The 22,057-nt window shown below is 54.9% G+C and overlaps 6 protein-coding genes across 6 annotated transcripts; 3 read left to right on the plus strand and 3 right to left on the minus strand.

The window, feature by feature from the left end:
- Positions 1-3,459: 3,459 nt before the first annotated feature.
- On the minus strand, positions 3,460-4,570 carry NUO (glucose catabolic process to ethanol). Its single transcript, XM_040924556.1, has 3 exons — positions 4,434-4,570; positions 4,116-4,255; positions 3,460-3,915 (listed from the first exon to the last, which is right to left on the minus strand). Exons 1-3 carry the CDS (start codon positions 4,517-4,519, stop codon positions 3,857-3,859), a joined length of 285 nt encoding a protein of 94 aa, XP_040776064.1. The 5' UTR covers positions 4,520-4,570; the 3' UTR covers positions 3,460-3,856.
- A 569-nt stretch (positions 4,571-5,139) lies between these two features.
- On the plus strand, positions 5,140-6,535 carry M406DRAFT_356809 (uncharacterized protein). The gene is made up of 2 exons (XM_040923530.1): positions 5,140-5,602; positions 5,712-6,535. The coding sequence occupies exons 1-2, from the start codon at positions 5,351-5,353 to the stop codon at positions 5,994-5,996; spliced, it is 537 nt and encodes a 178-aa protein (XP_040776065.1). The 5' UTR covers positions 5,140-5,350; the 3' UTR covers positions 5,997-6,535.
- Positions 6,536-15,010: 8,475 nt separating this feature from the next.
- Positions 15,011-15,734, plus strand: M406DRAFT_322881 (uncharacterized protein; the record flags this gene model as incomplete). The annotated part of the gene is made up of 3 exons (XM_040919710.1): positions 15,011-15,094; positions 15,168-15,355; positions 15,415-15,734. Coding segments are annotated over exons 1-3 (214 nt in total), but the record flags the coding sequence as incomplete, so codon positions are not given.
- A 325-nt stretch (positions 15,735-16,059) lies between these two features.
- M406DRAFT_356811 (nascent polypeptide-associated complex subunit beta) lies at positions 16,060-17,449 on the plus strand. The gene is made up of 3 exons (XM_040923531.1): positions 16,060-16,100; positions 16,292-16,617; positions 16,798-17,449. The coding sequence occupies exons 2-3, from the start codon at positions 16,392-16,394 to the stop codon at positions 17,037-17,039; spliced, it is 468 nt and encodes a 155-aa protein (XP_040776067.1). The 5' UTR covers positions 16,060-16,100; positions 16,292-16,391; the 3' UTR covers positions 17,040-17,449.
- Positions 17,450-17,570: 121 nt separating this feature from the next.
- On the minus strand, positions 17,571-19,776 carry M406DRAFT_340574 (uncharacterized protein; the record flags this gene model as incomplete). Its single annotated transcript, XM_040921568.1, has 4 exons — positions 17,571-18,318; positions 18,394-18,723; positions 18,837-18,991; positions 19,765-19,776. The coding sequence occupies 4 exons, from the start codon at positions 19,774-19,776 to the stop codon at positions 17,571-17,573; spliced, it is 1,245 nt and encodes a 414-aa protein (XP_040776068.1).
- Positions 19,777-19,846: 70 nt separating this feature from the next.
- On the minus strand, positions 19,847-21,783 carry M406DRAFT_356818 (uncharacterized protein). The gene is made up of 4 exons (XM_040923532.1): positions 21,591-21,783; positions 21,253-21,455; positions 20,186-21,174; positions 19,847-19,990 (listed from the first exon to the last, which is right to left on the minus strand). Exons 1-3 carry the CDS (start codon positions 21,709-21,711, stop codon positions 21,001-21,003), a joined length of 498 nt encoding a protein of 165 aa, XP_040776069.1. The 5' UTR covers positions 21,712-21,783; the 3' UTR covers positions 19,847-19,990; positions 20,186-21,000.
- Between the last annotated feature and the right edge of the window lie 274 nt (positions 21,784-22,057).

A 22,057-nucleotide genomic window follows, 5' to 3' on the forward strand; every position in this document is an offset into this window, starting at 1 on the left:
GGGACAATTTCCTCCACCGGGCTTCCCGGCCATGAACGGTGTGTCATACCAGCCAATGGGCTTCATGCCGCCGCGCACATTGTGGGAGCCGCCTGCGTCTCCGCGTCGACAATTGAGCACAGCTATGTCTTGTGCCAAGGTTGAACAGGAGCACGCCGCGACTCAGCCATGCCTGAAGACGGGCCAGCGCACCTCTGAGATCCTGATGAAGGAAGACTGGCGGTCGAAACCTCCCTCAGAAGAGGCCATCATGGATGACAACAACGATCTGCCCGGCACTGATACCGCGAGCAATCATTCGTCCCAGGGTTCTAGAAGCGTCAAGGTTTCTCTGCCCAATGAAGAGGGCTCGGCGCGTGAGGCGGTCTCCCGTGACTCCTCGCGCAGTGCTTCTCCTGAGACTGGTGAGCAGGCTCTCAAGGATGGCGGCAAGAAGCATTTAAAGAACGAGAAGGAGAAGGTGAGAGTGTGTAACAAGACGAGTGCCACAAGCTCTCGGACCATCACTCCAGAGAAACTTAAGGCAGGTGCGGCTGAAGTGGACAGTGTTGCTCAAGAGGAGAAAATTCCCAAGACCACCACTGGGGATATTCAACCAAAGGAGCCTGCCGAGAAGAAGACTTCTCCTGGTGGTTACCGCAAGTCCACATCTGACCTGGCGGTACCAGTCGAGTCTGTTGAGCAACCAATAGCCAAGTCTGGGTACAGGAAGACCGCCATCGACATCTCTTCAGCAGTCGAGAAAGTCTACTACCCAATGGAGACCGTCATCCGACACAAGCCGTCTCGCAGCACTCTACCAAGCGAATGGGCAGCTGACATGCCTCGCACGGCGAAGAACTTGTCTCCTGCTAATAACAACACATTTGCCTCATCTGACACTAAGGAGCGCTTTGCCTCCATCCATGAAGATCTCCGCAGGGCGCAGATGGTTTCGGTTGTGGAGAAGGTCTCAGAGGCCTTTTCGTCACCCAATGCGGCTTCTATGACCGACAATGCTGCTACTTCTGGTTTTGGCATTGATGCTGAGCTAGATAAACAGCCGAAGCAGGCGCAGAAGCAGAGGAAAAAGTCGAAGAGCAAGAAGGGCGGTAAGGCCCTTGGTGGCAAGTCCAACCCAGCGTCTCGGTCCCACACGCCAAACAATGTGGACGTTCGCGTTCCTTCGTCAGAATCAAACCGTCCTCCCTCGGTCGCTGCGTTGGTAGGTGACGCCACCACGTTGCGCAGTTCATCGCCTGTCATGCAGAACAACAACACTAACGACCCTTCTTCTGTTGGCTCCCAGCAGCCAAAGAAGAAAACTAAAAATAAAAACAAGAAGCGAAAGCCGACACAGTCTGCATCAGAATTCTCAGAAGGGCTGGCGAAGAGCGAAGGTTCTCAGGATACCAAGGATCAGGCAGTCTGTCCAGGATCGCCTTTGAAGAAGTCCAAGTCAACAACGGACGCTGATTCTGTTGAGATGGCTGGCAAGGATGCTGCTGAGTGCTTTCCTAACAATCACAGCACCAAGGTCGTTGAGCAGGTCCAAGGGCAGAACACTGGTGGCTACCGTTCCAACAATGGTGGCTCGCTGCGCATGAACAAGCAGCGCACGCCCAAGATGGTGGAGCAGAAGGACGGACCTCAGGACGGAAAGGAGACCAAGAAGCCAACCGACGATGCTGGCACCACGTCTCTAGCCACCATTTTTGAACCACCTGTTAAGGAGGAGCAAGCCAAGGGTGTCTCGCCTGACGCAAACCTTTTCGCGCACCAGAAGTTCACCATTGACCAGACGAGGAAGTCGAGCAACCAGCCCAAGATGCAAATCCACTCGGCAGGTCCATCTGCGAATCATCAACCCATGCAAGAGAAGGGCCAAGCTGGCAGCGCACCGAGCAACTCTCCACCCTTCCAACCTTTGCCTTCTCGAGCCGGCGCCTGGGCGGCCATCGTGAAGGGAGATGTTCAGAGCGGCAAGACCGATGATCCGTTCGTGACTGGCCCTGGCGAGGCGATGGCAATGAGCGACGACCCTCCTGTGAAAGGCGATAACATGAAGTCACCCCAGAAGGAGAGAGAGGCTGATGAGCAGTCCTCCAAGGACAAGCCTGCCTCACCCACTCTTTCTCCGAAGAAGGGGTCACGCCAGACCTCCAAGAACAAGGGCAAGAGCACACTCAACGCGGCGGTCCAGTCCTTCGTTCCCTCACGGGCGTCGTCTGCTGCTGCTGCTGCTTTGAACGCGAAGCTCAACCCAAACGCGCAGTCCTTCACGGCCTCCATCCCGTCATCCCCTTCAATGAGCGTCATGTCTGGCGTCAGCCGCATGCACGGGAGCAGCATTGCCGTGAACACCAAGAAGAACAACCGATCGCTTCACGCCAGCGACCCCACGCATAACGTCGAGGGCGGCGCCCACAAGGGTCACGCAAAGAAGCCTTCCCTTCCCGGCCAGCCCACTGGCATGGACAAGCGCTTCGTTACACCTGCCGAGCAGGTCGTTGATCCTACCGAGCTCTCGCAGCCTGGCCCTCCCACTAAGGAGAAGACGAAGACCGGGACCCGTCATGACACCCTTCCTGATCGCACTGGGGGATACCCAGAACTGCCCCTCATCGCGAGACCGAAGCCTGTGCCCGCGATGCCCGTTACCGCTGCGAAGAAGATGACGACAACACCCGTCAAGAAAGCTGCCGAGGTCGTCTCTAATTCTCCGCCTCCAGTCACGCACGACAACTTCCCGACTCTAGACGAGGCGGCTAACACGGTTGCCAAGAAGCGTACCGCCAGTATCATCAAGGCCGGAGTGCCTGCAGTGCCTACTCCTTCCCAGGCGGCCATGCCCGACGGTGGAAAGGCTGATACCACGCACAACATGGCTCAGCAGCTCGCTGTGAGTCATCAGCGGAGCGTCACTGCCCCTAGTACAACAAAGGCTCAGCAGCCCAGGCAGAAGCCTACGGAGGAACAGAAGCCACAGGACGGCAGCGCATGGCAGATAGTGGGGCCTGCCAGAAAGAACCCCGGTGGTATGGCTAGAGGTCACGGCAGTCGCGGTAGTCGGGGCGGGCGGTTCTGGCAACCCCGGGGTGCTCGAGGTGATCGTGGTTCCGGTGCTGAGGAGCGCAAGGGTGGCTGAAGCCATTGGGAAGGAAATGGCTGATGAATGCAGCAGATTGTGGTGGGCAAAGGGACCCGGCCATCCAAGGCGAATACGAAAAAGAAAAGCGTTGTGTGACGATATCATTGAGATACCACTGGTTCAGGTTCAGGATGGGCAGAAACGAATGACAGAGGAACGGACGTGAGGAAAACGGGCTCGATGAATCACGATCCATGATGCTCATTGGAAGTTGATAACGACCAGGGATAATGATGCACGGTCGACCATCGGTCATCAGGGCGTTTAACGAGAGAAATTTTTATGAGCATGGGGTTTTGACTGAATTCCATGAGCAATCGGGAAGTTTTTGTCTATTGGGTCAGTCTGTAGAGTACAAAACAGTCATGAGAGAATCGAGTGAAGTTGATCACACTATATGATCTTGTCGTCCTTGGCTTTACTATCTCCACCCTCACGACCCTCGATATTGATGTTCAGTAGTGATGGTGTGTGGCCTTGGCCTTTCAATTCGGTTTTACTTTTGTTTTTTTACCTGGCCTCTTCTTATTCTCCCCTAGCATGGGACAGCTCTTCGTGTGGTTCCACCAGGGCTAACATTCCCCAGCTCAGCTCAGCCCAGCCCATAGGATCCCTTCCGCACTCTTCTTGGACGGACTCTCAGTTCCCAACAACCGTCAAACACGGCTCATATTGTTGTGTGTAGCTTCCACCTCGGCCCAAACGGTCCACTTGTCTGCCCGCCCGTCATGCCTTCTGCTGTACCAGCCCAGTCACCGTATCCTCGATTTGCTTGTCCGAGAGACCTATCGAGCAGCAGAGAAATATCAGCACACATCCATCCGATGCCCTAAAAAAAATTAAAAAATAACTCTACCGCTCCCATACTTCTCCTTTCCAGGCTTCGTCTTGGTCTTTTCTGCGCCGGCCGGGAAAGAAAGGAAGAAAAAAAAAGAGGATGGTTCGAGTTGGAACCGGTGTTGCAGGGCAGCTTTTTCCCCCTTACCTTCTAACGATTTGCTCTCCTCCTTGCCAAACTCATATCTCGCGTAGACCTTGGGCTGAGTCCCCTGTGCCTCGCGCAGCATGATGGGTGTGGAGGGGTTGTGCTTCTTCATTGTCGGGTAGGTCCTCGTCAGGAATGCCCTGTCGCGCGAGTGAGGGAAGAGTAGTTAGCAGACGGTTTCTCTTATCTATCTCCGTCTCTCGGAAAGAATGGCCCTCCATGGCGAGACAGAGTGAGAGAGCAAGGGAATGAGGGCAGGACTTTGGGCGGGAAGTGGTGGTGGTGGTGGTGGTGCTGCCGCTGCTGCTTGTGCCTTACCTGGTCGCGGCGCTCTGCTCTGACGTCTGGCAGAAGAGGAAGCGGACCTCCTTGAGGGACTTTGTGAACGCGTATTTGGTCGCCATCTCTGAACGGACAGAGGGGAGGGTCAATTGGCCGACGTCGTGGGCTGTGGAGAAGCTGGCTGGACTCGTAAGGTGTGCCCTTGAACTGTAGCTAAACACATGCGCATATACACACACTTCCCAAGTCTCGTAGCCGACGGCATGGGAACGTTTGACGGGGTCCCCACTGTTTGCATAGTCTCTATAATTGCATAAGTGACGTGCTAGGTACCGGGGTGCCATGTTAACGTGTAACACATCCCGGCGGGCAGCGGCAGAATTGTTAGCAACGCGCGCCATTTGAGTGGTTATGCCCACAGCACCTTTTTCTTATCTCCGGGACAGCCGCTGCCAGGCTCAGCGCTGTGGTACGCTGCAAAGCTAGGGCCCCTACCCCCTCTACCCCAACTTCGTTTTTTCTTGCCCTCCATCTGCCACCTAGGCGTTCAGCATTAGTTGCTTAGGGGGGTGCTTCCCTCCGTATCGCCCGCCCACAGCGTCCCCAAAAGACCCGAATTTGTCGCACAGCTCCTTTCATCGGACCCCGAATCGACGACGCGATAAGATTCACTTTCTCAACCTCTCTCTCGCCCTCTTTTTCTTACCTTATCTCTGTGTCACCATCACAAACCCTCCGACCACAACTGGAAAGAAAACACTCCGCTCTTTTTTCTTCCTACTACTCTTCTTCTTCTTCATCCTCCCCAACAGGAAAGGCCAATTCTATTTTCCCAAATCTTCCAGCAAATAGAAACTCCGCGACCGGAACAAAAGAACACGGCGAGATATCAAGGAAGAAGACAGACAGACTTCAACAAGGGGAAAAAGGAAAGACAAAAAAAAGAAATAGAGATGGCTCCCACATCCAACTTCGCCCGCGCCGCAAGGCCGCTCTTCTCGTCGACCTCGGCCGCCTTCCAAACCCGCGCCGCCTTCTCGCGCGCCTCGCCTTTTGCCCGCCAGCAGGCCTACCGCCGCCAGGAGTGGAGCCGGAGGTGGCAGAGCACCACGGCCGAGGGCGGCGCCCAGCAGAGCTGGTTCAAGCGCATGTGGGATAGCCCTATCGGCCTGAAGACGGTGCACTTCTGGGCGCCTGTCATGAAGGTATGTGCACATCCCTATAAAGACATAGACAGAGGAAGAGAGAGAGGAAGAGAGAGAGAGAGAGAGAGAGATTAGCTGACGACGATGACCTCTTCCTTCCCTTCCGCAGTGGGCCCTCGTCCTCGCCGGCGTCTCCGACTTCGCCCGCCCCGCCGAGAAGCTCTCTCTGACCCAGAACGGGGCCCTGACGGCCACCGGCTTCATCTGGACCCGCTGGTGCCTGATCATCAAGCCCAAGAACTACCTGCTGGCCGCTGTCAACTTCTTCCTCGGCATCGTCGGCATCATCCAGGTCTCCAGGATCCTCCTCTACAACGCCAGCCAGAAGAAGACCGTCGAGGGCAAGGTGGAGGCCGCCGCCCAGGAGGTCAAGGATGCGGTCAAGAGCTCGTGAACCCCGTCAGACGCTTGAAAACAGAGAGGGGCGAGGGAGAGTGTGTGTATGGACGGCATGGAGTTGCCTCGCCGGGACGGGGATGGGGCTCCTGCGAGGTCGGGAAATTACTCGAGAGTAGGAAAAGACCAGATGGGGTAAGAAAAGCCGTTGAATCCCCAAGGGACAGGGGGGGAGGGGGTGAACGAGGTTAGGAGGAGGGAATGGGGAGCATGGCGGATACGTTGCGCAAAAGCAGAACATGACCGGCCTCGAAAGTCATGGAAGGCTGTAGGACATGGCTACCGATGACCTGGCGTGTGACGCAGGACGTTTCTTGCTTCCTTGAAAGTGATATAATATTTCACAAGTGCGAAGGGGGCCACCCATTGTTCTCTATAGCCTTCCGTGTGTGTTCGCAGCCGGCGCGCTGCTGCCCCCTTGACAAAGAACGAGAAGGAAAGAGATCAATTATAGATGAATATTCCGTACTTAGTCGGTCGCTGGTTGGATTATTGATTGCTGACCGTGAGCAAATCTCTCGTGGTGCTGTTACCTTCTCTTTCAGCCGCTTTTACCTGGGGGAGGAGCAGGCCTGTGTGTATTGCTGCATTACTCGGAATCTTGTATTTTCATTATCAAGTACGACTAGGCGCATGAGTCCTCCTCCACTAGACAGACAAAACATACCAGCCCAGTATGACCAGCACACACCCCATCCCGCCTCACGAGCGACACGCAGGCTTGAGAAACACGCTGCCCAAGTTTCAGAACAAACTGCCCCCCTCATATAAGGTAATCAGAACGCCATTCTCGATTGCAAGGTCTCCTAAGCCATGACTCGAAAGGTAAATTGTTTCCGTTTCCCCCTTAGTCCCAGTGCTGTGATAACTCAATTGCTTTCATGGTACTTGTATCAGTGTCATTGACGCGTATTAACTCGCCCGCCGCAACCGCTTCCGCTTCCCATCATCCAAGATCGAGAGTCCTTCAGCCTGCGCGACTTTTCGTTTCGCCCGTCCGAATACTGGCTGGACTGTGTAAAGACACCTCGGCGGTAACCGTGAAAGCGAGCCCAACTTTTCTACTTCTCGAGGTTGAATTCTGCGCTCGGGCCATGCTTGCGCTGCCTCTCTTCCCCGATCTTCTGCCTCGTGCTGGGCTCTCGCTTTGTTGCTTCGCCACTGTAGTGTACAGGACAGCATCGCCAGCCTCTGTGCCAGAGTTCTTTTCGGCTGCGTTCCGCTCTAGGGTATTTCCTCGTCCAGAGAAGGCTCAGCCTCAGACACCAGCGCATCAGTCGACATGTGCGGCGGAGACTCATGCAGAGCCTCGAGCAAGACTGCTGGCGGTGCTGCCTTGGTCAAAGGAACACATGTTCGCACAGGTGGGGGTGGCGAGACACTACGCGCCCTCATCATCATCTCCATCTCTGCTGCCTGCGTCGGCATATCGTAACTAAAGCTGCGGACAGCCGGCAGCATTTTCGGCCGCTGAGAATGCGCATGCTCCTCCACCTGTTGATACCGCTCCATGATCAACTGGCTTTTCTCCCGTTTCAACTGGCTCATTGATTTCGTCGAGGACAACGAGCTCACCCTACTCGTCGCCCGGCTTGAAGATAGCGAAGATGGTGTTCCTGGTCGTCCATGCGGGCCGGGAGTCGCCGCCCACCGTGCGACGGTACCGCTGCGGTCGGGGAGCCTCACAAGGCCGCGGTAGGTCATGCCGTCGACGATTGAATTTTGCCTTGATCCTGGCGCTGGTCTGGGGCCGACAGGAAGAGAGGGCGCTGTGACAGTTGTGACACACTACATCACGCTGCACTCGCCCTCCTGCTGCTGACCGATCTTGCTACGCGTGATGCGTTCGCGCTGGCGAGGACCGTTCTTGCCAGAACGCTTGAGCTCTTCGAGGCGCTCGCGGGCTTTGGGAAAGTCCTGGGCTGTTTCCAAGTGTGTCAGTTCATCATCTCCACACCGTCGGTCGAAATCTACAAAGCGGCAGACTTACCGGCAGCTCTCCAGTACCACCTCTTCGCATCCTCCATGTTTGCAGGAACACCAATGCCCATTTCCGTAAAGTAGCCCATCGCGTATTCGGCCTTGGCCAGCCCTGCCATTGCAGCCTTGCGCGCCCACAGATATGCCTCAGTATCGTTCTGGCCCAGGACATTATCACTGCCGGTCAGATACCATCCGCTGAGAGCCAGCTCCGACTGGTGCTCGCCCTGCTCCGCCGCCTTGGAGTACCACATAATAGACAGCCGCGGATCTATTGGGCAGCCCATGAGGCCATACTCGTACGCGCAGCCCAAGCGGAACTGGCTGAACTTGTAGCCGAGCTCCGCGCCCTGCTTGAAGAGCCGGAAGGCGTAGGCCGAGTCCCGGAGAATCACATCATTCGGCCCAGCGCTCTCGTACAAGAGCCCGAGTTCGTGTAGCGCATGGGGATTCTCGGCGTCGGCAGCTTCTGCTGCGCGCTTGAGCCAGGAGATGGCCTCTCGAGGGTTCCTCTGCTGGCCTAGCAGTCCTTTCAGCAGGATCATGCCGACCTTGTACATGGCTGGGGTGTCGCCCAGTGTTGCTGCTCGCTTGTACCACTGCATAGCTTTCAGGGGATCCCTCCGCGTGCCACCGCCTTCTTCGTTGCCAATTTCACAGCACACTGCTGTACGGTATGCCGCTGCAGGATGTCCAAGCTTGGCTGCCGACTGATACAATGTGAACGATTCTTTGTTATCCGATTCTCCAAACATGCCCTTTCCGATGGCATCAGCAAGCGTAAACATGGCCTCGGCATTCTGTGCGTTCGACAGCTTCTTCAGGATCTTCTGCGCATCCACCAAATAGCGCTCACGGACCTTCGCACGCGCTTTTGGATCAGGCAAGTTAGGCACAAGAACATCGGCCGCTTCTATCAGTCTCTTAGCCAGACGGAACGCAGACTGCTGGTCTTGCGAGTTGGCCTTGACCCTGTTCCTGAGTTGCTCCAACTCCTCTGCCGTGACGATCGGATCTTGTGAGCGCGCAGCACCTGGACGCACCGGACCATTCTGCACGGAAGCAGAGGCAGGCGCCGGTGCCGGCGCAGGTGCCGGAGTGGGAGCTGCCGCTGGCAGGCCGCCGTAGTTACGCACAGGCGGTGGTTTATTGGCCAGCGAGCCCTGTATGTGACCTGCCCTTACAGGAGCGGGATGAGACGGCAGCCCATCAGCGTTAGGAGGCGAGGGCTGATGCCCTGGTCGCACTGGTGGTGTTCTTGAATTAACAGGCAGTCCTCCAGCAGATGGGCTGGGTCGATTCGGCATCTGGTCATACTGGGCCTGATAGCCCATCGACGGTATAGGAGGGGCATCCGGTGCCATTTCGAACACTGCTTGTTGAGACGCTCGCAGGTCAGGTTGCGACTTACTCTTGCTGAGCTCCGGGACCCTGTTCGGTCCCCTTTGTGCTTCTAGACCGCCATTTCGTAGAGACAAATCTAACGAATTGCGTCCTGCAGGCGCGGCGTCGAAGTTGGGCAATTCGGGTTCGGGTGGCAGCTGATTCTGGGGCGGGTAGCCATTGGCGCCTCCGTCGTCGTAGTATTCATCATAATAACCGCCCTCGTAATACTCTTGGCCATAGCCGTCGTATCCGTACCCTCCTTGAGGCGGTGGTGGCTGTTGCGGTGGTGGACCTCGCTGCTGAGGATACATGCCCTGAGGCGGTGGTCGGTGCGCGTGGGAGGTTGCTGGCCGGGGAGGTGGTGGCATTGCACGACCTATCTGGTTGCCATAGGGGACGGAATCTGCCCGCTGGGGTACAGGTACGTCAGGCGGTCCGTCCATGTGAGGCATCGTTCTCGTTCTCGACGGCGGTCCGAAATCTTGGTCTGGGTTCTCGCTATATCCTGCTCGTTGAGGCGGGGGACCCCTCCGCTGGTCTGGATAGCCCTGTGGCGGATAATTGCGTGGGGGGCCCGGAGGACCTCGCTGGGAGTCCATGGATGGTCTCGGGCCGTAGTCGTCATTGGATCGACCTCGCACGGGGGGCCTGCCTTTTGATTTCTTTGTATCAATATCCAAGGAGCCCATCTGGGTTAGGATTTGTTGCTCCGCATCAAGATTTGTTCTCCGCTGTTTGCCTGGAAATGTCGGGAATGGGCTGTCGCCGAATCCTGGCTGTCCTGGAGATTTTTGAGACTCGATGAGTGGCTGTCTCGGACGGTTCACTTGACCGTAGTTAGACGCATATGCCACGACCTTAAGAAAAACAGCAAACGCTGGTGAAAAACTTACTGAGCGGATCGGAGTTTGGGTGCGCAAAGGGCGGAGGCCGTCCCCTTCCTGGGCCAACTCCATTGTTGGGAGGGCGGCTAGGTCCTGAAGGTCCTCCAGCATAAGGTCCCCGATGACCATCAGCTGTCGGAGGTCGCGGGATAGGGCCACCACCACGGCTTCCGTTCATAGACGGTCCTCTCACAGGGCCACCTCGCCCTGGCGCTGGTCCATACGGATCACGAGGAGGCGGTGGGCCGCGCTGGCCGTACCCATCGTCGTAGGGCGCCCCGTACCCTTGATCATAACCGTTCGATTCGTAGCCGTACTGATCATATCCATAGTCGCCCTGGTACTGATCATATTGGGGTTGTTGTTGTTGAGGTGGCCCGCCGCCATTGTACTGGCGCTGTGGCGGTGCTCGTGGTGGCCCAGGTTGACCTTGATAACCACCTTGATAGGCCATTTGTGCTGGTTGTTGGGGAAGTGTAGCCTCCGTTCTTGGTTCCTCTCCTTCTCCTCTCGACCCAATACAGTGCAATCCTGCCGACCCGTCGCTTGGACAACTTCTGCCTGCCTGCCGAATTCGTTGGGTCTGCACTTGTAGAACGTCAAGTCTCGTATCAGTCCATCGGTCAGGACTAGAATCGAAGCAAGAGCAGCTGAAGATGTAGGCGCAGAAGGAGGGGTAGTCGTGATGGTTACTGCAGCGCAGGACTTCGTGTGATTCAGAAGTGGTTCAGCCAGACGGTGACTAGCGTGTTGCTGTCAGACACAAAAGGAGGGAGAGCGTCTCGGACGGTGATTGTTGAGGTCTGCGACAGTAAAGATGCTGCCGAAATAGCCTGGCTGCACCGCAGAGTAATGTTGTTGGGAAATGGCCGAGTCGTTGTGGCAGTCAGTATGCCGTACTGGCACAGAGAAAGAAAGATCCAAACTGGATAAGGGAGAATAAATCAACAATAAAATGAAATTAAAGAAGGAAATCAATGCTATGCGATCTGGAACCCGAGAGCAGAAAAGACAACCTGGAGAATCGGGGTGGGTATGAACTGCTTGACTGTCGTGAAATGGGTGTGGAGACAGAAGAGAAGTCGAAGTGGAAGGAAGGCGTGAGCAGAGGAGGCCACCAACAACAGCCTAGTGGTAGTAGTGGATTGGGGACGGGCGGGATGGGGTCGGACTGGGGTGGGGGAAGGGTTTGCTGGGACCTGCAGCATGGAGAATGGCACTCTGCATAGGCCCCTGGACCAGGGCCTGGCAGGGGGCTGGCAGGGGCCAATTTGGAAGCAGGCAGTGTGCTGGCAGGGGCTGGTGTGAGAGACACTCAAGGGCTGGGGGTGGGTGCTGAGTTGTTCGCTTCAGACCACATGAGCCAGCACGGACCAACAGCGAGGGGTTTGGCCGAGTTCCATTCTACTATGTAAATTACACGCTATGCATTCTCTTGTGTGGCTAGCAACCAGCCGATCTTGTTCCAAGTCCCTACAACAAATATCCTACTACTTCATCGTCATGGTTAATATGTCTGTAACCCAAGCCCCAATTCTCTCTTCTCCGCTGACCAATTGTATGACTACAACAACACAATAAGAGTAAATAAGAAGGCCGCTACTGCAGACCAGCGCCTCGGTAGCTTCCCGGGCCTGTCAAGTCGGGAAGATCCTGTACGGCGATCATTTCCGCTTCCCTTGTTCGGATCTCCAGTGCTGTAGCAGCTTTTTGCCTCTGGATCAGATTCAGTACCCTCACTTCTGTGACAGTCCACAAACAGAACCCCTTGTCATGTTCATCAGCGCCGGAATATGCCTTGGGTGATCAGGGCGACAGTTGTCCCCTCTGCGACCCGCTTGGGGTCTCGTGAGACTTGATCAGGCGCCGATGCCGCCTCCCTTGGATCTTCTTCTCTCTGTTTGACCAACTCGCCAACGAAGCAGAGAAGCGAGGAGCGTCAGCACTCGTAACAAGATCGAGGCTGGCCCTTGTCTTGTTGAACTTTGTTTGCCATCGCCAAGTCTGCCTCACATAGCCAGCCTATACGGTACTTACCTTATAATGCAACCTTCTTTTGAATTATCGCACGGCTTCCATTTCCGGGTTCTCTTTATATTTATATCACGCATTGACGATCAAGATTCGTGCATCCTGGAGCCTCAACCGGTACTTGTATCAGAGCAACGGTTGGGCAGCAGGTGATTGGCCCCCTCCAGCACCCTTGGTTCAGGGTGCATGCTGGCAATCTTCTGTGTTTTCAAACCGCCATCCCACCTACCCGCGTTACAATTATACCGCAAAAAATTCGGAGACAATTGAAACCCAACCGGTTCTGTCACAGAGTCAACAGCCCCGTCAACTTCCGGTTCACCTCGTTTGAAAAGTCGAGAGTCGCGACTTTTTAACTTTTTTCATTCTCAAAATTATGGACACTTGCACGCGTCCAAGCTCAAACTCGGCTATCACTTGATTCGAGCAACAGCGCGGGCCTCTCACAATCCAGCGTCCGCGTTTTAGGTGGCCAGCCTCAACCCGCTGTCGCTGTTCTCTGCTGCCAAGTACCGAATGAAGTTTTTTGTGTGGTAGTGGCTGACCTTCACAAGTGCTAATTTAGCGATCCTATACCCACAATCTCATCAAATCCCCAACCAATTTTCAAAGGAATCTTGATGCTTCTGCTCGTATCCTGGGCTGTGTGGACGGTTCAAAGCTGTGGAGCACACGTCTAGCGAAACGGCAATCACTCAGCTTGCAAAACCTTGTCCAAGAGTCTCACTCAGCATCCATCATCATGAAGGGGCCAGGGGGTTTCTCCAGTCAGTCAAGACACTCAGGCAGGCAGGCAGGTAGGGAGGCAGCCGTGTTGTAGGCAAAAGAGGATGTCTCGGCGGACCTCAACAACACTTCTGCTTGCCAATTCCATCCTCGGTGACAACGTCATCTACGAAACCCCGCATCGAGTCCTTACTAAGGAGAACCTGTAGCCCCCCTTCAGCGCGCCTATCAGGACCACTACAGCTTGGGTAGGCTGCGCACGCCTGCGCCGAATAGAGTAGGCCTGTGACCACTCACAGCCGCGAACGGGCCATCGCCTGAACGGCACTCTAACCCACCCGCCACCACACTGCACAGTCCACTTGGCGCACCCTTCATTGCATTGGACCAGATCTTCCACTTGAAACTTGATTCATTCCCCCGCGGCCTAGCTCAAGCGCCCTACGAAAATGGGGAGGGACGGGAGGCTCCAGGATCCGCATCTCTGTGCAGCGAACGGGATCGTCGCTGGTGCTAGTACACTGATCATCGCATGAACTTGTATGATATCACGTCCTCTGCGATTTGTATAAGCCACACGATCTTCCCCCCCCCCAAAAAAAAGGGGGCCTCCTGCCAGCGAATGCTGCACGTGGACCGACATGTGTGGCTGAGAGTGCTTGGCTAGTACTGTGTGTATGAGAGGCGCCAACTTAGTAGGTAGGTAAATACGACGCTTGCAAGATCGCATCTATTCAGCACAGCCCACCTGTCCGTAGCATGCCTGGGATTCATGCAGCCAACCATTTCAACTAGTAGTATGTAGGTACAGTGGTTGGTGGCGGTTAGTACCGACTCTAGCTGCGGGACTAGGTATCGTAAGAGAAGTCTAAACCATGCAGCCGTTGAGCCTCGCGTATCCACTCAATGTTGGAAGGGGAAGAGGGTCCTAAATTTTATTCTACTGGCCTTCTGCGCAGTCCTCACATTTGTACAGTGCCTCAAACATCACAGGAGTTAACTGGTCGCGAACCGAAGGTCTACCCCTTGTGGTGGGTAATAAGTCAAATCATGTGTAAGTCGGTGGTTCATAACATTGCTGTGTTGACGTCGAGTCGTGACAGAGGAAGAACCTAGAAAACAAGGTTCTTGATCCAGGATGGAGTGTAACTCATGCGACTACACGTTGATCACGACTACACGTTGATCTCGGATTTACACTGTATTTAGTAGTCGGACTGGAATACGCAGCATACCACAGAAGGCAATAGCAAGTCTCGACCCGGAGAAGCACATGCATGCCACCATCTGTCAGAAGGATCCAGGCCTCGATGGTGCTCATGCCCACACATGTGCACCTTTCTCAGTCTATGAAGACACGCTCCCAGTATCTTCTGGACTTTGGCATTTGGCTCGGCCACGTCGCACTGGTCTACTTGCCTTGGCATTCATCCAAAATGCGTAACTCCTGTCTCTCTTGGTGAGGAGGGTCCAGCATGTTGTAGCGAGAATTCATAAGAGTAAACTGAAACGTAGCAGCTTCAGCTAATGACTCCAGTCCCTGCGGCGGCACAACAATGGCAGTGCCGCCGCAGTCGAGGTGGATTTCAGCTCGTCTTCCAGAAACATGCGATTGCGCGGCTTGATAGCTTATACATACGTAGCACACGAATGTAAACATATTGTTTTCAACTAGCATGCAGCTCATCGCAATGCGACAAGAACAATTGTGCGTAAAGAACAAGCAAAGAGGGTTGAGCTGAAGTGAAATCTTTCATGGTTTGCGCGGTTGTTAGACGCAATAGCAGCGGACGCGGCAGCAGCTGTGTAGGACTGCTTCAGTGGGTCTTGTTCGGGGTTTACACCAATGGGAGCGCCGCCGTTGCCAATTCCGCCCGGCGGCGCCGATTTTCTCCAGTGCTACATCAAAGACGTCACGAGCAGTCCGTACTCACTGCCCATGCAACCCCCGTGAAACCGGGCCTAACCATCAACGAACGAAAACTCCAAATCCTTCACAGTCCTCCCTTTCGTTTCGCTCTTCACCCTCAGTCCCAGCCATGCCAAAGAAGCCAATAAATTGGGGGATGATGGCCAAGATGTTGGGCGGGTAAGGAACAAAGCCTGAAGATCCGAGAATTTACCATCAGATCGATTCAGTGACTGACGCGAGAGTATGGCAGCGGCGCGGTGATATGCATTGGCGGTCCGGCGCTCACATACTACGTGTCGCCGACCGAGGAGGAGCTATTCAAGAAGTACAATCCAGACCTGCAGAAGAAGAGCCTCGAAAGGCGGACGGAGAGGCAGCAGGAATTCGACGTGTTTGTGAGCAAGCTGAAGGAGTATTCCAAGTCCGACAAGCCGAGTACGTCTTACGCTGTTTCAATCCCTCCCGAAAAGACATGTATTGATTTGTGAGTACAGTATGGGTAGTGCAGGCGGAGGCTGCAGAGGAGGAGAGGAAATTGAAGCGGATGCAGGCCATCAGGAGCCGCGAGGAGGAGAGAGTCAGAAAGGAAGCGTTGAGGAAGGAGCTGGGGCTGTCGACGGACTCGAGCAAGTGAACTTTATGTGTGAAATACCTCGAACATGGATTACATTGTGTGTGACGGGATGGCATACAGCATATGGCAGGTTGGGCGGCGCTCAGGAGTATCTGGCCAGCATTGAATTTGGATCATTCGACAGGAAATGAAGGGATTTGACATTTGTGAGCCTGCAGGCCTCGAGCGAGGAAAAAGGAGAAAAGAATTCCATCACCACTCTTTTATGACTGATTCAGGCTTTACTGAGACATATTTTTTTCATCTTCTGCCACAAAGACAATATCTGAACCTCAATGCGTTCGGTACGCCATCACTACAGAAGCCTTGTTCTTATATTGCTGCTATGGCTAGACCATTTGAGTGGGTAAGAGAGAAAGAGATGGATGAACTGGTCCGTGCTTTCCCAGGGATGCTGTTGGCGGCTCAGCAAGGGATTCCAGCACGCGGCAGGCTCCAGTTCCGGGATCACGTGGGCGAAATCTTTCTCGCACCAAACCTCGACTACCCACCTCGTCACCTCTCTGCAGTACAACGACGCTGTCGACGGGTACGAGCAAATTGAGAAAAGTGAGTATACCGAACCTCTGATCTATTGTTGTCATGATGGATTTTTTAGGTGCTATAAGCGAATTTTGGCGGGTTGAAAAGTCTGGCAGGCAGAGAGGGGAGGCAAAAGCTGGGCGGAGTCGGACAGGACTCGCCAGTGCAGCGCAGCAGGGAAAATGCAGCAATAACTGACATGGAGCTTCCAAACACAGTCAGGCACACCACCTGGAAATCTACTCCGACCGAACTCCCCCTCCCAACCTTTCTCCCTCTTTGTCTTCCGACACACCCACAACCCTCATCCAAACAAATATGGCCGACATCCAGGAGCGCCTCAAGAAGCTTGGTGCTTCGTCGCGAATTGGCGGCAAGGGCACCCCGCGCAGAAAGATGAAGCGCGCCCCTGCGCGGTCCGGCACCGACGACAAGAAGCTGCAGCAGACCCTCAAGAAGCTCAACGTCCAGCCCATCCAGGCCATTGAGGAGGTCAACATGTTCAAGAGCGACGGAAATGTCATCCACTTCGCTGCGCCTAAGGGTACGTGGATCCCAACCACCCCACTCACATTGGGAAGGAGAGAGAATGTGCGAAAACAGAAACCAAGAAAGACACAAAGAGGAGGATACATCCTTGACGAGGCAGAGGGGTAGAGGTTGATTGTTCAATGTCGTGGGGATCATACATATGCTGACACATGCTCCTGCCTGACCTGAACAGTCCACGCCGCCGTCCCCGCAAACACCTTCGCCATCTACGGCAACGGCGAGGACAAGGAGCTTACCGAGCTCGTCCCCGGCATCCTCAACCAGCTCGGCCCCGACTCTCTCGCCTCCCTGCGCAAGCTGGCCGAGAGCTACCAGAGCATGCAGAAAAACGAGGAGGGCAAGGAAGCCGATGATGACGACATCCCCGAGCTGGTTGCCGGCGAGAACTTCGAGGGCGAGTCCAAGGTCGAGTAAGCGGGTCTCCCGTTGAGGCTGGCCGGCCACGGGGTAACCCCCGGTGATGGATGGGACGATGGCGGAAAGGAAAAGGAAAAGAAGGGGTGACTTGTATTACCACTGCTCCGTCGGTCTATCTACCCGCGGGCAGGTTGGTGGACACTGGTGGTTGTGGTAGTTGACGATCGACAATCTCCCGTTTTCGTGCGCACTGACGACAGGCAAAAAAAGAAAAAATGGCACCCCATCATCCTGACTTCTTTTTTTCCCCCTTTGGTTACACAACGACTTGCGGTCAGTGGCAACGGAACGGCGGATCGGGGAATCTTCTCTAGAGGTATACTCTACTCTAGTATCATGGACGAACAGTCCACCTCGCCATGGGTTTTGCGAGAAAATGAAGATATGAAACAAAATTGAACCCGCTGCAAGTCTTTCCCACATGATGGTATATGATGATCACTTGAGGCTATCTCACGACTATAACATGATCTGTACACTGTCGGATGTTGAACTCTAGGAAAGCCTTGTCTATTAATGGACAACACCTTAGACATCCAGAAAATGATCCTCATCGCCCACGTTTCTCACCCATCCCTTGAGCGCTTCGGCCCTCACATCCTCTTTGACCCTCCGCCTGACTGCCAGCTTCTCTGCGTCTTTCACATCCTTGTACGGTCCTCCATGAGGCACAATCTCTGGTACCCCAGCCCGGATGGCAACATCCTGAGCCAAATGCCACAATCCTTCTCTATTAAGCTTACTTCCACCACGAGGATCCGTCTGTTTCCGTCCTTGCAACACTCCCCCGACGATATTCTCTACAAGACCATTCGCTGTCCAAGCGGTCGCAAGGTTGCTAGCGACATATCTCGCCCCGCCCTCGCCCCCTCCTCCTCCTCCTCCTCCACTAACTCTTCGCGAAAAGTCAAACTCCAACGCCGTCGTCTTGGTCTCAAACGGCCAGAACTGGTAGCCACCTGTCCATCCGCACTGAACCTCTGTCACAGCGGCCATCCGGCCCCGATGAGAAAAGCACCGCTGACAAGCCGTCTCGGAGAACTGGCTCTCCGGCAACACCAGTGAGTCCAGGTAGATGCCTTGCGGGCTCACTAGAAGTGAGGTGAGCGAGTTGAGCAGAGACGTGCACTGCTTAAGCGCAAGCTTGTCCGAGCACGACTTGGACAGCGTAGGCGGTGCATCGGGCCGGGCGGGTTTCCGCCGCACAACGCCGAGATGGGAGAAGCAAGCACGGCCCAGCAGCAGTAGGTCCGGCGCGGTCGGGTCAGCTCCCGAGCTTGGGAGGGCTACAGAGGACGGGGAGGGCGAGGAGGAGAAGGGAGCAAGCCCGTTCTTCGCCATCATCCGCTGCGACAGTGGTGCCTCCCACGGGGCGGCGTCTTCCTGCGCACTCATTACCAGCTCCATGGAGGCGTCGCCGCAGGGTGCCTCAGAGCAGTACATGTGCAGAGTAATCTCGCCTGCCCACACGAATGGCTGGTTGTGTCCACTGGTATCAGGATCTGTCCTGCGACGAATGTATGGAGATGCCTTGCCGCCCTCGGGGAGGAGGAGTGCCCGGCATTCCTCCAAAATGAAGTGGTTGAGTGCGCGTAGAGCAAGAACCTCAGCGTGCCAGTCGTGTAGGATGCGGCCTTCAGCAAGGGGCAGTTTGGAGACGGGGAGGCATTTCATGCCCGTACTTAGTGATTTTTTAGCCGGATTCTCGACGAGGGGAACAGGTAGAAATTACAATCACGGACAAGTCTTCTGGTTAACTTGTCAACATGACGAGTTCTGTGCTGTGAGACCTACGCAAGAGCTAGACACCTGAGAGATCCGTCAGCATGTCGAGCGACGATGCCCGCGAGAGGCACCCACTCGTGGGCTCCATTTCCTCGATTCTGAGGCTTCCTTTTCGCTGAAAGTTTGTTAAACTCCTTCAGAACGGTGGAGGCGATTGCATCTGCCTCATATGTCATGAGTAGATATGCGCGTATAGATATGAATACGTATATATTTAAGAGAGGTCTTGCTTGCAGTTGCGGTGTTCTGTCACCAAGCCATGCATGTACTGTCAGAATAAGGAGAGGTGAGCGAGAAGATGGTGATGCAGGTACCCAAAATAAAGAAGAAGAAAAAAGTGCAGCAAGGTTTATGCTCAGTTCGGTGAAGCCAAGAATAACCAACGACAAGAGTCTAGAATATAATTGTAGGATGGAATTGATTCTGTCAAGGTTTCACCATCCATTTTTATACTATCTGCGAGATGCAAGACTGTCACTACCGAGTCAGGGCGGGTGCTTAAGGTCATGAAAGTCTTGGTAGGATCTAGGTCTGCCAAGTGGGCGGCAGCCGCTGGCAGCTGGCGACTCTTCAAGCTGACTAAGTTCTCACCTGCCCACCCCCCTGTCGCATAGAGGCGCTCACCCTGGCAGGGGCTGCTAACAATTTCTGAAAAAGCCCACTGAATCGAAATTCGAACAAAATCGGTCGGCAACCTCATCGCCATCAACGTCAACCCATCAACAAACCCGACCCCACCACTCGTACCGCCACGACAACACAGTCAACATGAGGACGTACGACGACACTTTCTCGGGTCAGAAGATCTACCCTGGCAAGGTACGATGATGCATCTCCCGGAGGACAGGCCGCGACCGATCGCTGTAGACCGTGGGGTTTTCGGCAGCTGCAAGAGGAACAGACTGATTGAAACCCGCGATTCTGGTGGCGCCGACACTGTCACGGTCATGGCGAACGGCCGGCTCTTGGATCTTTTGGTGAACTTCTGGAATAGTGGTGCTAACGGTTCTGGTGCTTGCAGGGTAAGCTCTACGTCCGTGGAGACTCCAAGATCTTCCGCTTCCAGAACGGCAAATCCGAGTCCCTCTTCCTCCAGCGCAAGAACCCTCGTCGTATTGCCTGGACTGTCCTCTACCGCCGCCAGCACCGCAAGGGTATCACTGAGGTACGAACGAATCCGATTTCCCAAATGAATACATGCCTATGTTCTCAACAAGGGATTCCCGAACAACTCCTCTCCTTCACACATATATACGCGACGTTTTCCATCCCCCCTCGCAGTCCAGAAAGCTATAATCTTCCGGTTGACGGAAGGTTTGAGGGCGGTAGGAGTTGTATGCTGACATGATGCAACAAACAGGAAACCGCCAAGAAGCGCACTCGCCGAACTGTCAAGGCCCAGCGTGCCATCGTTGGTGCCTCGCTCGATGTGATCAAGGAGAAGCGCTCCATGCGCCCTGAGGCGCGCTCCGCCGCCCGCCAGGCTGCCATCAAGGAGAGCAAGGAGAAGAAGGCTGAGGCCGCCGCGGCCAAGAAGGCAGAGAAGGCCAAGAACGCCGCTCAGGCATCCAAGGGCCAGACCCAGCGGATTGTCGGAAAGCAGGGTGCCAAGGGCTCTGCTCCCAAGGTCAAGGCCACCACCCGATAAATGGTGACGGTGATGGCTTGAGAGAGGTGGAAGACGAGACTGGGTTGGCATCTGCTTTTTTTCTCTAGGTCTCCGGGACAAACAAATGACATCAATCAATTTGAGATTCACGGGGCAAAATGGCGGGCTGGAGTCGGGTTCTCTCTACCTTGTTGTGCTTTAAGAAGGAAAGCCTGTTGGGTCTTGAAAAGGGAACCTCTACCGAGGGGGAAAGGTTGCATGGACGGGACCCCTTACGAGCAGGGACATGATTTCCGCGCGACGCATAGGTAGCTTACAGACCGAGCAACTTATGCATTGATCAAGAGAACCTGTCCATATGGCACTTGCGGTGACGACCTCCTCGCGTGTATACGAAGCTGCACAGCGATTGAGTAGAGATGGCGAGCTTTCTATTGGACTGAGATGTAGCAGCAATCTAGGTCTTGTCTATAGCAAATATCTCTCGAGTCGCCCCCCCAGGGACACTTCAGCGAGGGATCAACCAATATTTGTGTGAATGACAGTGTCATTGGCCGCGCACATCTACAGCTTCGCCAGAACAGACGCAGCATCCGTTCCCTCGACGCCACCCTTGGCAGCCTGCTCAGCGTAGGTGACCTTACCGTGGTCAATGACCAGCGCATACCGGCCTGTTCTCTCGCCCATGGTCCAGCCGATCTGCTTGGAGAACTTGGTCTCGCCGTCACTCGCGAAGATCTACACAGAGGTTTCCATTACATGTCAGCGTCCCAGCCCAGCCCGGTCCAGCACACACAGAGACCCAGGGAAACTTACGATGAAATCATCCGTGACGCCGTTCGACTTGCCCCAGGCACTCATAACGAACGGATCGTTGTATGCAATCACGATCACCTTATCAACACCCTTGGCCTTGAGGGCCTCCTTCTGCTCGATGAAGGTCGGGACGTGCTTCTCGCTGCAGGTCGGGGTGAAGGCACCGGGGACGGCGACGAGGACGACCTTCTTTTCCTTGAACTCTGCAGGTTTGTGTTAACTCTCCAGTCCGCAAGCAGTTCTTTTGCATGCGCACGCACACACGGGACGTTTCAAACATGAGTGTAGGGAGACCGGAAAAGTAGGGCGAGAAGTTAAAGGAGAGGGTATTTATTTACCTTTGCTAGCATCATATTTCTGGGGAAGTCCACAGGCGTTCAGGCCGGCCTTCTCCGGCGTGTAGGGGACATACGTGAAGGAGACATCCTCCGGAAACTGCTGACCGACGAGGGAAGCCATCTTGAGGGTCTGTGGTTTGTGTTTTGTTGTTTGAATTTGTGGTCTAAATTCAACAGATTGAGTGGTGATAACAAGAAGCTGAAAAGCATAACCAAGCAGGCAGGCAGGACAAGAACCAGAAAAGGAGGGGTTCCAACCCGAGCTTTTTGAGTTTCATCGCCGAGCTTCCACTGCAGACAGCAGTGTCTCATAATCTTGCCCCGCCATGACATCTTGCAGCGCCTTCTGTGCCTTCGACCCGCCCCACCTGCCCGTGTCCAGGGGTATACGGTATTTGTCAACATCCCACTCCGAACCCGGGCATATTCTTTCCCTCTCGTGGCCGGTCCGTCCTCTCATTTGTGCC

Source organism: Cryphonectria parasitica, assembly GCF_011745365.1.
Source record: "Cryphonectria parasitica EP155 unplaced genomic scaffold M406scaffold_5, whole genome shotgun sequence".
Classification (NCBI taxonomy): Eukaryota; Fungi; Ascomycota; class Sordariomycetes; order Diaporthales; family Cryphonectriaceae; genus Cryphonectria; species Cryphonectria parasitica.